This window comes from Mustelus asterias, chromosome 15 (genome assembly GCF_964213995.1).
Source record: "Mustelus asterias chromosome 15, sMusAst1.hap1.1, whole genome shotgun sequence".
Classification (NCBI taxonomy): Eukaryota; Metazoa; Chordata; class Chondrichthyes; order Carcharhiniformes; family Triakidae; genus Mustelus; species Mustelus asterias.
In genome coordinates, this window is record NC_135815.1 from 13,052,806 (window position 1) to 13,067,032 (window position 14,227).

Sequence of the window (14,227 nt, forward strand, 5' to 3'; positions counted from 1 at the left end):
TTTTATTTAATTTTCAACGCATTCATGGGGGAGACGGAAATTAACCCCAATATCACAGCAATAAATCTGCACAATTACTCAACATTACCCAAATTACTGTAAGCGTTGCTACTATAGTTAAGAAAGCCCCACCAATGCCTCTACTTTCTCAGAAGACTAAGGAAATTTGGCATGTCAGCTACGACTTCTCACCAACTTTTACAGATGCACTATAGAAAGCATTCTTTCTGGTTGTATCACAGCTTGGTATGGGCTCCTGCTCTGCCCAAGACTGCAAGAAACTACAAAAATGTTGTGAATGTAGCCCAATCCATCACGCAAACCAGCCTCCCATCCATTGACTCTGTCTACACTTCCCGCTGCCTCGGCAAAGCAGCCAGCATAATTAAGGACCCCACGCATCCCGGACATTCTCTCTTCCACCTTCTTCCATCGGGAAAAAGATAAAAAAGTTTGAGGTCACGTACCAACCGACACAAGAACAGCTTCTTCCCTGCTGCTGTCAGACTTTTGAATGGATCTACCTTGCATTAAGTTGACCTTTCTCTACACCCTAACTATGGCTGTAACACTACACTCTGCATGCTCTTGTTTCCTTCTCTATGAACGGTATGCTTTATCTGTATAGCGCGCAAGAAACAATACTTTTCACTGTATGTTAATACGTGTGACAATAATAAATCAAATCAAATCAAAAAGTAGTAATAATAAAGTGATTCCCTGTATAAAAAAATTTGTAAACCCATCATCTGTGATTGGCCCTATTCTCTCATGTCTCACTTCCCGATTTAGTTTAACTTTATTCTTTCGCATCATCTCACACTGTGGTAAACCACTGTTAAGCTTATTGCCTGTGTGTGTGTGTGACATGCCTGGACATGCCCCTGCTGGCCCTGCCTGAGACTCCTCCCCCCCTGGTCCAGGTATAAAGGTGACTGCTCCCCACCCCCCTGCCTCAGTCTCTGGACCAGTTCATCGGCATGGGTGTACTCCAAGTCTTTTGCGAATAAAAGCCTATTTGTTCTTGCATACAAACTAGTCTTTGCTTGATTGATAGTGCATCACACACTACTTCTGGTATTTACTTTACCTCAACATCTTTTATTTACCATTCCTCTTTGCCCCGTCCTTCTACCCTCTCATCTTCTATTTTGGAGTTAAGAACAATATGTGTCGAAAGAGAAATTTTTCTATCGGTCACAAACTATATTTAAACCAATGGCAATCGTAGGTTGTGAAGTTCCATCTGATCACATCAATGATGTGCCCAGTCTTCACTCAGCTCTGAAATGAGCACCTCCAGTCCACCAACATCTGAGCTAATGACAAACAGTGAAGCATGGGAACCAAAACCTCCTCTTAATGAATTAACTGGATTACTTGTTGGCACATAATATATCATTTACTTCACTGGAACCAACAAGATAAGGTTGAGCTTTACTTACAATGCAAAAATTATTGGTATAGTTTAATTAAGCTAATTTTTAAAAAGTTATTTGTGGGACGCTGGTATCGCTGGCTGGCCAGCATTTATTATCCATCCCTGGTTGCCCAAAGGCAGTTGAGAGTCAACCACATTGCTGTGGATCTGGAGTCACATGTAGGCCAGACCAGGTAAGGATGGCAGGTTTCCTTCCCTAAAGGACATTAGTGAACCAGATGAGTTTTTCCGATAATGATTTCATGGTCATCAGCAGATTTTAATTCCAGTTAATTTTTTATTGAATTCAAATTCCACCATCTGCCGTGGTGGGATTCGAACCTGGGTCCCCAGAACATTAGCTGAGTTTCTGGATTAATAGCCTAAAGATAATGCCACTAGGCCGTCACCTCCCCTATTTAATGTATATTGCATTGCCTCTGACCATGAAGATCCTGGAAGACTTTAAACGTTACTATTTTTATTTAATTACATAAAATGCTTGAAACGCTCAGCAGGTTTGGCTGCGCCTGTGGAGAGAGGAACAGAGCTAATGGATGGGATTTTCCACCTCCCTCCCTGTGGCGTGTTTTGCGGCATTGGAGATGGTCCGCCATTGGCCAGTGGTGGGATTTTCCAGTCCCGCCAGTCTCAACCGGGTTTCCCATTGTTCGTACCTTCTGCTGCCAGGGAACCCGTGGCGTGGGGTTGCCATTGGCGGGACCAGAAGATCCCGCCGGTGAGAACGGCCGGAAAATGTTCCGAGTTCATATGACTCCTCTTCAGAGCTGGAGTCTCATGGACTCAAAACATTAACTCTATCTCTCTCTTCACAGGTGCTGACAGACCTGCTGTGTTTTTCCAGCATTTCCTGTTTTTTATTTCAGCTTTCCAGCATCCGCAAGGTATTTTGCTTTCATTTTGCCATTTTTATTTATATTGCCGTTCTTCATTCTTCCTAACAAAGTAAATCACTTCACTCTGAGTAAAAACACTGGAAAGATCTTTGAACCTATCCCCTTAGGACATGCCTTCATGTTGTACCCGTGCAACACCTACTCGAAGCACACATCATACTATTGAGAGGAGAAGATGTCAGAGATTTTCCAGTAGAGAGGGAAAATGACCTTTTCATTGTAGATTTCCAACATGCTGAAATAAATCTGTAAAAGAAAAGAAATTAAGCTGGGACTTTAATGCCATGTTACACTCAACAAAATCATCCTATATTCAGAAGACAGACATGTCTCCCTAATATCATTAACCTCTCTGTGCACTCCAGACTGACTGATATTTCAGTGCTCATCACAATTCAATTAATAACCACATTCTACCATCAATAATGAATGGAGTTTATCCCTGAATGGCCAGCTAGGTTTCCACTGTTATCCTAGTGGAAATAGTTAATGATTTGTAAAAGCATCGAGAAAGTCTGTTTGTGATGTACGGTGGATTAGATTATTGGATTACTAATATTGTGCAATGCTTGAATAAACGTCTTTTAGGTATTCTAGGCTCTAGTTAACACTGAATCTGCTTCCATCAATTGCCTACAAACACCTGCTCCCAGCCTCCAATATAACCACTATTCATCTCGAAGCTGTTATGGGCGACACGGTGACACAGTGGTTAGCACAGCTGTCTCATAGCATCAGGGACCCGGGTTTGATTCCCGGCTTGGGTCACTGTGTCTGCGTGGGTTTCCTCCGGGTGCTCCGGTTTCCTCCCACAGTCTGAAAGACGTGCTGGTTAGGTGAAATGGCCGTGTTAAATTCTCCCTCAGTGTAACCCGAACAGGCACCGGAGCGTGGCGACTAGGGGAATTTCACAGTAACTTCATTGCAGCGTTAATGTAAGCCTTACTTGTGACTAATAAATAAACTTTAAAGCTTTCACTAAATTGCCATTGATCCCAAAAACCCACTAAACCCCAAATGCCCTTTACCAATCTCCAATCACTTCACCTGAGAACAGCTAATCCTTACCTGGTACTGTTTATCCAGTTCCTGATTTTGTTGAATTGCTTTGAATAACTCATCACAAGTTAATGGGATTATCCCTCTATCTGGACCATAGCCAATCATAGAGTAACTCTTTCCTGAGCCTGTCTGTCCGTAGGCTAACAGCGTAGCATTGTATCCCTTCCATGCATTCTTCAACATTTCTTGGCCAAGATCATCAAACACTCTCCTCTAAGAAAACAAATGTTAAACAAAATTCAATGTTTTTCTCTTCTCTTCATTCATTCATCTTCTCTTCTCTTCATTGGGTTCAATTCCAGTCGTGGGCCACTGTCTGTGCGGAGTTTGCACGTTCTCCCCGTGTCTATGTGGGTTTCCTCCGGGTGCTCCGGTTTCCAGCCACAGTCCAAAGATGTGTAGGTTAGGTTGATTGGCCATGCTCCTTAGTCTCAGGGGGATTAACAGGATAAATATGTGGGGTTACGAGAATAGTGCCTGGGTGGGAGTGTGGTCGGTGCAGACTCAATGGGCCGAATGGCCTCCTTTTGCACTGGGGATTCTATGATGGTCCCTTGTCTTATGTATGTGCATGTTTGATATGTGTGTGTGTGCATGTATGTGCGTGATGTGTGTGTGAGATGTGTGTGTGCGCATGCATGCATGTGCATGTGCGTGTGCGCGTGCATGCATGCATGCGCATGTGTGTGTATGCATGTGTGTATATGCATGTGCATGTGTTTGTATGTGCATGCATGCATGCACTTACATGTGTGTGCATGCACGTGTGTGCACGTGTGTGTATGTGTGTGCATGTGTGTGTATGTGTGTGTGTATGCATGTGCATTTGTGTGTCTGTGCAATGTGAGTCCTGGATTCACATACCAGAGGATATAGTTTCACTCAATCCAGTCAATTCAATCCATTAATCATTGTAAACACCTCAATTAGATTGCCTGTTTATAGCCAATATATTCAAGTGAATGAATATAAGTAATAAGAACAGAAAATGCTGGAAAAACTCAGCAGGTCAGACAGCACCTGTGAAGAGAGAAACACAGTTAACATTTTGAGTCTGTATGACTCTTCCTCAGAATAGACTCAGCAGAAGCCTAGTCTATGAAACCTGTCTTCATAATTTAACCTTTTAAAGTCTCCCTATCATTCTGTCCTGTAGCCACTCCAAGGCCAATATCTCCTTGCTGAGATCTGCTTCCCAGAATTATATGTACGACTGGGGTAGGGTCTAATCGAAGCTCTGTACAGATGGGACATAACTCCCACCCCTTTCAGATCTCCTCAGATAACAATCAACATTCAATTCGCTTTTTTGAATGGGTTTCTGTACCTGTCCAATAGTGATTTCCATACTTGGAATCTCGAAATCACTCTGTTCATCCAGAATTTATAGCTTCTTGTCACCTAGAAAATACTCTGATGTTTCCTACAGGTTAATCTAATCACAAACCTATCTTTGTTGGCACAGTTGTTACCACAGCTTCTGAGGTATGACTCTTCTGGACACAGTTCAACGTTACATCAAAGACAAAGAAAAGAAAGACTGTGCTGGCAACGCTCAAGGATTCCTAGGATCTTCAGGGACCAAGGCCTTTGATTTTGTCTTCACCGGTTGGTGTTAAGTGTGTGTAAAATTTTGCTTAATAAATACTACTTGATTCATAAACACTAGTTCTTTGTATCTTGTAGGTCAGGGGCAACTGAGGATGTTTATGTTAGAAATGAAGAATTCAGACCTTAGAGTTTTTCATTAGAAGGGTTTTACCTCAGACCCTAAAACCCTGCACTGCTGTGCATCATCGGCAGTAACTTGTTTTTGTTTATATATCCAATTCAGTCCAATCAAATCCAATTCAGAGTCTCATCAAGTCAGACATTCCCGATCCAAGCTGACGAGACAGGGCTCTCACCTCCTGTCTTGGGCTTGATCTACATGATCCAAGCTGAGTGGAGTGGGCATTGCACCTCCTCCAAGGCTTGATCTCATTTGCATCTTAGCCAAAAGGCCGAGATGCCGCTTTTAAAAACTGCTTCAAATGAAGCTACAATGTAACCTAATGACTTCAACCAAGTACAGCATGTCGATACTACTCTTGATCTTAGCCAAAAGGTCGGGAAGCATCACCGGCAGTAACGCTCCTGGAACAATGATAATTCCCTCAATACGGAACTGAAGAGTCCGCCCAGATCCTGTGCTCTAAATAAAGTCAACATTAGTCTGCATAACAAAAGTCTAATCCTTCCAGAAAGCAACCGTATCATCTTACCTGGTCTGCATATCTGCTCGTAGGTCCATCTGGAATAAGAATTCCCTCTTCATTTTTAATAAACGCACTGTGTGACCAATAGGCCAGATCAAATGTAAAGCTTTTCACGTTGTTCCGATTTCTGGGATCGCAAATTGTGATGCTGTTTAAAAGCATGGAGATAATACAATGGCTCCCTGCATCCTTCTCCATCTGTTAAGATATGTGGGGTGACACTTTGTTTAAAAAGAAATGTCATTCAGGTAGGAATTGATGGAGAAATATTTGCGACAGTGCATGAGTAACATCCCGGATTGCTTTAGGTTAAGGAGATTAAAGATTATTCTCTAAGTTTAAAAGTTTATTTATTCGTGTCACAAGTAGGCTTACATTAACACTGTAATGAAGTTACTGTGAAAATCCCCTAGTCGCCACACTCCGGTGCCTGTTCGGGTACACTGGGGGAAAATTTAGCATGGCCAATGCACCTAACCAGCACGTCTTTGGACTGTGGGAGGAAACCGGAGCACCCGGAGGAAACCCACGCAGACACAGGGAGAATGTGGAGACTCCTACATACGTACAGCTGATGGAAGATATCCCATAATGTCATCAGTGTAGGCTCAATAGGGATACAAAAGAATGGTCTAGTTTGGACCAGGGAGCGGCGCGGGCTTGGAGGGCCGAAGGGCCGGTTCCTGTGCTGTATTGTTCTTTTGTGCTTTGTTCAATGTGCCACGACCTAAGGAATACCAGTGTAGGTGGTAGTTATTGGCAGGCAATCTGGCATTGGAGAACATCACAAAACACACTATACACAGGAACCCAGAATGCAGAGTGAGAAAATAAAGTACATTAAAATAACAAGACTGTAAAAAAATTAATAGCATGCCCACTAGAATCAACATAATCTATTCAATGCAGGACAAAAGAACTGGATCAATTATATTCACTGACAAATAATCTACAGAGGTGAAATCATTAAACTGGCACAGTAACTTCTATTGGAAAGGAGAGAAAGAACATGTCTTTATGTGGCGACTTTCACATGCTTAGGATGCCCCACAGCACTTTATAGCCAATGAGGTACTTGTGAAGTGCAGTCACTGTTGTAATTTAGGGAACACAGCAACTAATTTATGCACAGCAAGATCCCAAAGACAGAAACGTGATAATCCCATAGAATCCCTACAGTGCAGAAGGAGGCCAGTTGGCCCATCGAGTCTGCACCGACTCAGCATCTTACCAAGGCCCACCTCCCCATCCTATCCCCGTAATCCTATGCATTAATCATGGCCAATCCACCAAAACTACACATCTTTGGACTGTGGGAGAAAACTGGAGCACCCGGAGGAAACCCACACAGACGCGGGGAGAACATACAAAGTCCACACAGTCACCCAAGGCCAGAATCGAATCCAGGTCCCTGGCGCTGTGAGGCAGCAGTGCTGAACAATGCGGAATCATGCTGCCCTGTGCCACCATGGCCAAATAGTATGTTTCTTGTGGTGTTGATTGATGGATAAATATTGGCTGGGACACTGGGGAAGAATTGCCCCCCGCCCCCTCGGCTCCCAGTTCTTCTTTAAAATAGGGCCATGTAAATCTTCACGACCTGATAGGAGTCTACAAGATTATGAGGGGCATGGACAGAATGGATAGTGAGAAGCTTTTTCCCAGGGCGGAAGAGTCAATTACTAGGGGGGCACAGGTTTAAGGTGCGAGCGGCAAGGCTTAAAGGAGATGCACGAGGCAGATTTTTTACACAGAGGGTGGTGGGTGCCTGGAACTCGTTGCCGGGAGAGGTAGTGGAAGCGGATACGATAGTGACTTTTAAGGGGCGTCTTGACAAATACATGAATAGATTGGGAATAGAGGGATATGGTCCCCGGAAGGGTAGGGGGTTTTAGTTCAACCAGGCAGCATAGTCGGTGCAGGCTTGGAGGGCCGAAGGGCCTGTTCCTGTGCTGTCATTTTCTTTGTTCTTTGTTCTTTGAGAAGGCAATGGTCAGTTGGTTTAATGCCTCGTCTGTATTACCAGTACTGGAGCTAATCCGAGTGGGATTGTACCAGTCAGTTAACTGGATCAAAAGGACCAATATGTCCTTTTGTTCTTTCTTCATGTTCCTCACTTCCCAGCCGATGGAGACAGCAATCCTCTGTTTGCTAGTGTTGGGGAAAAGGTTGGCAGGAGTGTAAAGTGGCTGATGGAGCAGCTGAGGTTTTAAAACTCAAATCATGTTGAACAGATGGTCATTAATGAAACCCTAGATTCTAACAGATATTTTTGCAGCAGTAATTTAATGGTGAAATCTTATGTTGACGAGGGATTCCTTTTTTTTCACAGGTCAATGCTTAAGAATAGCAGTTACTTCCAACAAGGTAAAACTGCTGCTTACTAAATGGACTTGTCCCTAACAAATTGGCACTTATCTGTCTGGGGAAGATGGGGAACAATGCTATAGCCTAGCTATCAGTGAAAGCAGTAGCTTAGAAGCAACAGAGGTTTCAGCTACATGTCAACTGCAAATCCCTTTTTTCGCTGAGTGGAGGGGCTATACTGTGAAAGTGCTGCCAGATGGGTAAAACTCTTGGGTAGGATAGGGGTGCCCAGTTCATCTTCGATGCAACTGGGTTAAAGATGATTTTGGATGTCCTTGGGAGGTACCCTGGTAGGGATCTTGGTGCCAACTCGACTGTGATGAAGTAACCTGGCATTAGTACCTAGAAATATTAGGCTTTCATAGAATCATAGAAACCCTACAGTGCAGAAAGAGGCCATTCAGCCCATCGAGTCTACACTGACAACAATCCCACCTCAGGCCCCATCCCTACAACCCCACACATTTACCCCACTAATCCCTCAAATCTACACATCCCGGGACACTAGGAGACAATTTAGCATGGCCAATCAACTTAACCCGCACATCTTTGGACAGTGGGAGGAAACCGGAGCACCCAGAGGAAACCCACGCAGGCATGGGGAGAACGTGCAGACTCCACACAGACAGTGACCCAAGCAGGGAATCAAACCCAGGTCCCTGGCGCTATGGCACAGCAGTGTCACACAGCACTGTGCCACCGTCCTTTATATCAAGTTTGAACGGGGGATGAAACCTCGTGCATGCAATAAACTTAAGGTCATGAGTCATGAGCACTTGTGCGTATGCATTCCTGTGGACGCTATGTTGGCCACTTCTGACATGTCTTCAGAGATTACTTCATCACTTCCTGGACTGCAGCGGTTCAAGAAGGTAGCTCACCACCACCATTAGGGATGGGCAATAAATGCTGGACTAGGCAGTGATGCCCACATTCCCATGATTGAACAAAATAAAAAATTAGGCAAGTGTGGAGATTTCTCACAAAATTTTAGCCTCCCTTTTGCCATCTGCAATACCAGCTTCTTGGTGGTAAGATATAGCAATGCTGTGAAACAGTTTCCAGATGGATTAAACTCTTGTGTAGGATAATGGTGCTCAGTTCATCTAGGGTGCAACTGGATTAAAGAAGATTTTGGATGTGCTTGAAAGGTACTCTGATAGAGATCTTAGAAGCATAGAAAATAGGAACAGGAGTAGGCCATTTGACCCCTCGAGCCTGCCCCGCCATTCATTATGATCATGGCTGATCATCAAACTCATGGTAGCACAGTGGGGTGGCACGGTGGCACAGTGGTTAGCACGGCTGCTTCACAGCGCCAGGGACCTGGGTTTAATTCCCGGCTTGGGTCACTGTCTGTGTGGAGTTTGCACATTCTCCCCGTGTCTGCATGGGTTTCCCCCGGGTGCTCCGGTTTCCTCCCACAGTCTGAAAGACACGCTGGGAGGAATTGACATTGACAGTACATTGACCCGAACAAGTGCCGGACTGTGGCAGCTGGGGGAATTTCACAGTAACTTCATTGCAGTGTTAATGTAAGCCTTACTTGTGACGAATAAATAAACTTTAACTTTAACTTAACTCAATAGCCTGATCGTGATTTCCCCCATATACTTTATACCCTTTCGCCCCAAGATCTATAACTAACTCCTTCTTGTAAACACAATATTTAGGCCTCAACTGCTTTCTGTGGTAGCAAACGTCACCGGCTCACCGCTTTCTGGGTGAAGAAATTTCTCCTCATCTTAGTCCTAAAAGGTTTACCCTGTATCCTTAGACTGTGACCCCTGGTTTGGCACTCCCCCGCCATCAGGAACATCTTTCCTGCATCTACCCTGTCTAGTCCTGTTAGACATTGCCGATAGGTACATTAATAACTTATTTGTTAATCACTTGAAATATTTAAGTAGCTATAGCTCTCACTCACCTGGTTAAATGGTCGAACACGGACTGCCACTTTCACACTGTCTGCACTCAGCATATTTCATCCTTCCTGCATTTCCCCAGTTGGTGTCTGGGCAGCCTGCTTTAACCTGATGATGTTTATTAAAGGATGTCACTTTATAACTTAAATGCTGTTTGCCTGATTTTCCATCTGCATTACTTTCCCTCTGTGAGATGTGTTCCGGGTGAGTGCGCACAAATGGGAATTGTTTCTGAATGTCTGGCTGGAGGTATCAAGTTTGGCAACTGCGCTGGCAGTGGGGGGGAGGGGATTAAAGGGTTACCTGCACACTTGTCGCCCAGCCAACAACCAGGAAGTGAAATATCTCTTCATTATTGTTCTGAAACTTCCCCCCCCCCGCAACCACCCCCTCCATCTCCATCGGTCACCAATAGCATACATCTTATTAGGGTTCAGTGGGGCAAAGAGAAAATGTAAATTGGATATTTGAGTTGTTTGAGCCAAGTTCCTGAAATGGATAAAGTGCATAATAAAACAGCCAACTTGAAACCGATCTGTCACATCGGGAAAGAATGGACAGCATCTCCGGTGACTGAATAGTTTATGGATTTCCCCAGCTAGTTTCGAGCCAACTCACAAATTCTAAATTGAAAAAAATTAAAATGCTATTGGAAAACAATTGTACTTCCCAAGTAATCTCACTGCCTTTAGAGGGGGGGGGGTTACTCTCAAACAAGATAATATTTTAAACCATTGACTTTTCCGAAAATAACTGCAAAAGATTATTTTTGGTATGATTTTATCTTTATTTAGTAAATCATTAATTTAATGGAACCCTAAAAGAACATAAGAGTCAGGCAGCTAACATAAACGGGATTCCAAAGTTAGTACTAATAGTGAAAGGGTGATAAAGGGAGAAGTGATACCAATTAGGGAACAACAAGGGAACCTACACATAGAGACTGAGGTATGAAATGAGTATTTTGCATCTGTTTTTATCCAGGAAGAAGATGTTGCCCAAGTCAGAGTGGAAGAGAAACTTGATGGGCTGAAAATTGATAAAGGAGAGATAAAAGGTGACGGAAGATGCAACGATCAATGATTTCAAAAGGAAGTTGGATGAGCACTTGAAGCAGATAAACTTGCAGGGGAAACAGGCGTATGGGACTGAGTTGATTGCTTTGCAAGAAGGCAGCCTGGACTTGATGGGCCAAATGGCCTTGTTTTGTGTTGTAAATGACTCTATGACCCTGTGGTTGAGAGGAATGAGTTAGGTTGGCTGTAATTCAAGTTGATAAGTCACCAGGACTGGGTGCTTAGTATCCCAGGCAGGGTGGAAATTGCTGAAGCAATAACCGTAATCTTCTAATCCTCCTTAGAGACAGAAGACTGGAGCTTTACAAATGGAGATTTGAGCAAATATCACCCCATTATTTAAGAAAGGTGGAAAAGGGTGAATGGAAAATGACAGACCTGTTAGTTTGGTGTCAGTGGTAGGGAAAATGTTAGAATCTATTACAAAGAATGTGGTAATTGGACACTTAGAAAGTAATGGTAACAATGGGCAAAGTCAAGATGATTTTCGAAAGGGAAACCATGTTTGACAAACTTGTTAGAGTCTTTTGAGGATGTTACTTGCAGCACCGATAAAGGAGAACCAGTGGATGTGGTGTATTTGGATTTTCAGAAGGTTTTTGATAAGTTCCCACACAGGAGGTTAGTAAATAAAATCAGAGCACATGGTATTAAGATTAATATGTGGCATGGATTGAAAATTGGTTAACAGATAGAAAACAGAGAGTAGGAATGAACGGATCTTTCTCAGGATTGCAAGCTAATGGGGTACCGCAAAATTAGTGCTAGGTTCCCACAATCTATATAAATGATTCGGATGTGAGGGACAATTGTAATATTTCCAAATTTGCTGATAACACAATCCTAGGTGGGAATGTAAGTTGTGAGGAGGAGGCAAAGAGGCTTCAAGCAGACTTGGATAGGCTAAGTGAATGGGCAAGAACATGGCAATGGAACATAATGTGAAGAAGTGTGAAGTTATCTACTTTGGAAGAAAAACCAGAAAGAATATTTCTTAAATAGTGAGAGGCTGGGAAGTGCAGGTTTTCATAGGGACCTGGGTATCCTTGTTCATGAGTCACTAAAAGTTAGCATGCAGGTGCAGCAAGCAATTAGGAAGGAAAATGGTATGTTGGCCTTCCTTGCAAAGGGATTTGAGTATGGAAGTAAAGATGTCTTGCTGCAGTTGTGTAGAGTCTTGGTGAGACCCCACCTGGAGTATTGTGTATAGTTTTGGTCTCCTCATTGAAGGAAGAATATACTTACCTTCAAGTGATTGCAATAGAACGTTACCAGACTAATGGATGGTGGGATTGCCATTTAAGGAGAAGAGTGAGCCTGTATTCTCTAGAATTACAAAGAATGAGAGGATCTCAATGCAACATACAAAATTCCTACAGGGTTGACATGGATAGGATGTTTCCCTTGGTTTGTGAGTCTAGAACTGGGGACATGGGGGTAGGCTATTCAAGACTGAGATGAGGAGGAATTTCTTCATTCAGATGGTGGTGATCTTTGGAATTCTCTATCCCAGAGGAAAGTGGAAGCCTAATCATTTAGCATGTTCAAGGCAGAGATCTATGGATTTCTGGAGATGAATGACTTCAGCGGATTTGTAGATAGCATGGGCAAATAGTGTTGAGCTAGATGATCAACCATGATCTAATTGAATGGTAGAGCAGGCACGATGGGCTGAATGGTTTACATCTGTTCCTATATTACATCAAGGATAAACCCAGCAACTACAGGCCAGTCAGTCTTAACCTTGGTGGTGGGAAAATCTTTAAAAACTATAACTCGGGACAAAATTAACAGGCACTTGGGATAATGTGGATGAATTACTGATAGCCAGCATGGATTTATTATGGGCAAGTTGTGTTCAACTCATTTGATTGAGGTTTTTGATGAGATTACAGAGGGGGTTAATGAAGGCAATGCAGTTGGCAGCTTTTCAAAGTCACAAATGACATCCAATGTGACTGTCCAAAGTAATCTTTCCCCCTTTGTCCTTCTCGAACTCTCTGCAGCCTTTGACATGGTTGACCACAGCATCCTCCTCCAACACCTCTTCATCGTCATCCTGCTGAATGGGACTACTCTCGCCTGGTTTCATTCTTACCATCTGGTTATAGCCAGAAAACCAGCTTCTCTTCCTGCTCCATTATCACTTGTGCCCCTAAAGGATCTATCGACAGTTGTTGCAGTCACTGCGGTCACCATGTTCTTGTACAGGGGTCACAATCTTTGCCATCACACATACCCTGGGGTACTGTCCCCACCCTCCAGCAGAGACAGAGATGATTGTGCAGATGCTGGTTTCCTGCACTTGTTGAGTTCAGTTAGTACAGCTTGAGTTTGGCCCATGGCAAGTGAATCAATAGCTTTGCTAAGCTCCTGCACCATGGGTTTGAAAGGCAGACTCTGTGTCTGGAGCTTCCAGACTGACAAGTGTTTTCTCTAGAGTACAACAAAGTAGTGTTCCACCCATTTTTCCAACTGATTATTTCAGTCGGCGGTGAGCCTCTCCTGCTGTTCTTGTCAATAGAATAGCTTTCCTCAACTTTTTGATCTCTTCATACATGCCCCTGTGTCAAAGGACATCTAGATATTCTTGCAGAGTTATAACAGTAGTCATTAGTACACTGCCTCGCAATTTGTCAGACTTTACTTTGAAAAGCTTATTCAGAACCTTGTAAATTGGATCTCTCCTGTAATTGAGAGCGGACTGCTTGGCTTTGACAGGTTTCATCACAGCAACGTTCGTCTCAAACCAGTCAGCATTTTTCCACTCTTGCCTCCAATATGCTGAGAATACGGTAGATGGTACGCTGAAGTACATTTAATTTTGCTTCTTCTATACTCCATGTGGGAATGCCAGAGAGTGCCTGTTCAATCAAACCACGGAACTGCTGTTTTTTATTTGGGTAGGCAATACAGCAGATGTTGATACAAGGATGGCATTTTCCCGGTGTGAATGAAGAAATGGAGGGTTGTATCCTCACCCTAGTGCACACCAGCGAATGTGGGGGCGGCACGGTAGCACAGTGGCTAGCACTGCTGCTTCACAGCGCCAGGGACCTGGGTTCGATTCCCGGCTTGGGTCACTGTCTGTGTGGAGTTTGCACATTCTCCCTGTGTCTGCGTGGGTTTCCTCCGGGTGCTCCGGTTTCCTCCCACAGTCCAAAGATGTGCGGGCTAGGTTGATTGGCCATTCTAAAATTGC

The 14,227-nt window shown here is 43.7% G+C and overlaps 1 protein-coding gene across 1 annotated transcript in view; it reads right to left on the minus strand.

Annotated features, from left to right (window-relative positions):
• The window catches only part of kif28 (kinesin family member 28), a 52,584-nt gene extending 42,579 nt beyond the window's left edge, over positions 1–10,005 (minus strand). Inside the window, exons 1-4 of the mRNA XM_078230645.1 lie at positions 9,952–10,005; positions 5,664–5,855; positions 3,406–3,612; positions 2,548–2,583 (exon numbers count right to left, since the gene is read on the minus strand). Coding sequence (XP_078086771.1) covers positions 2,548–2,583; positions 3,406–3,612; positions 5,664–5,855; positions 9,952–10,005 — 489 coding nt within the window. The remainder of the gene's footprint in view (positions 1–2,547; positions 2,584–3,405; positions 3,613–5,663; positions 5,856–9,951) is intronic.
• Positions 10,006–14,227: the final 4,222 nt, after the last annotated feature.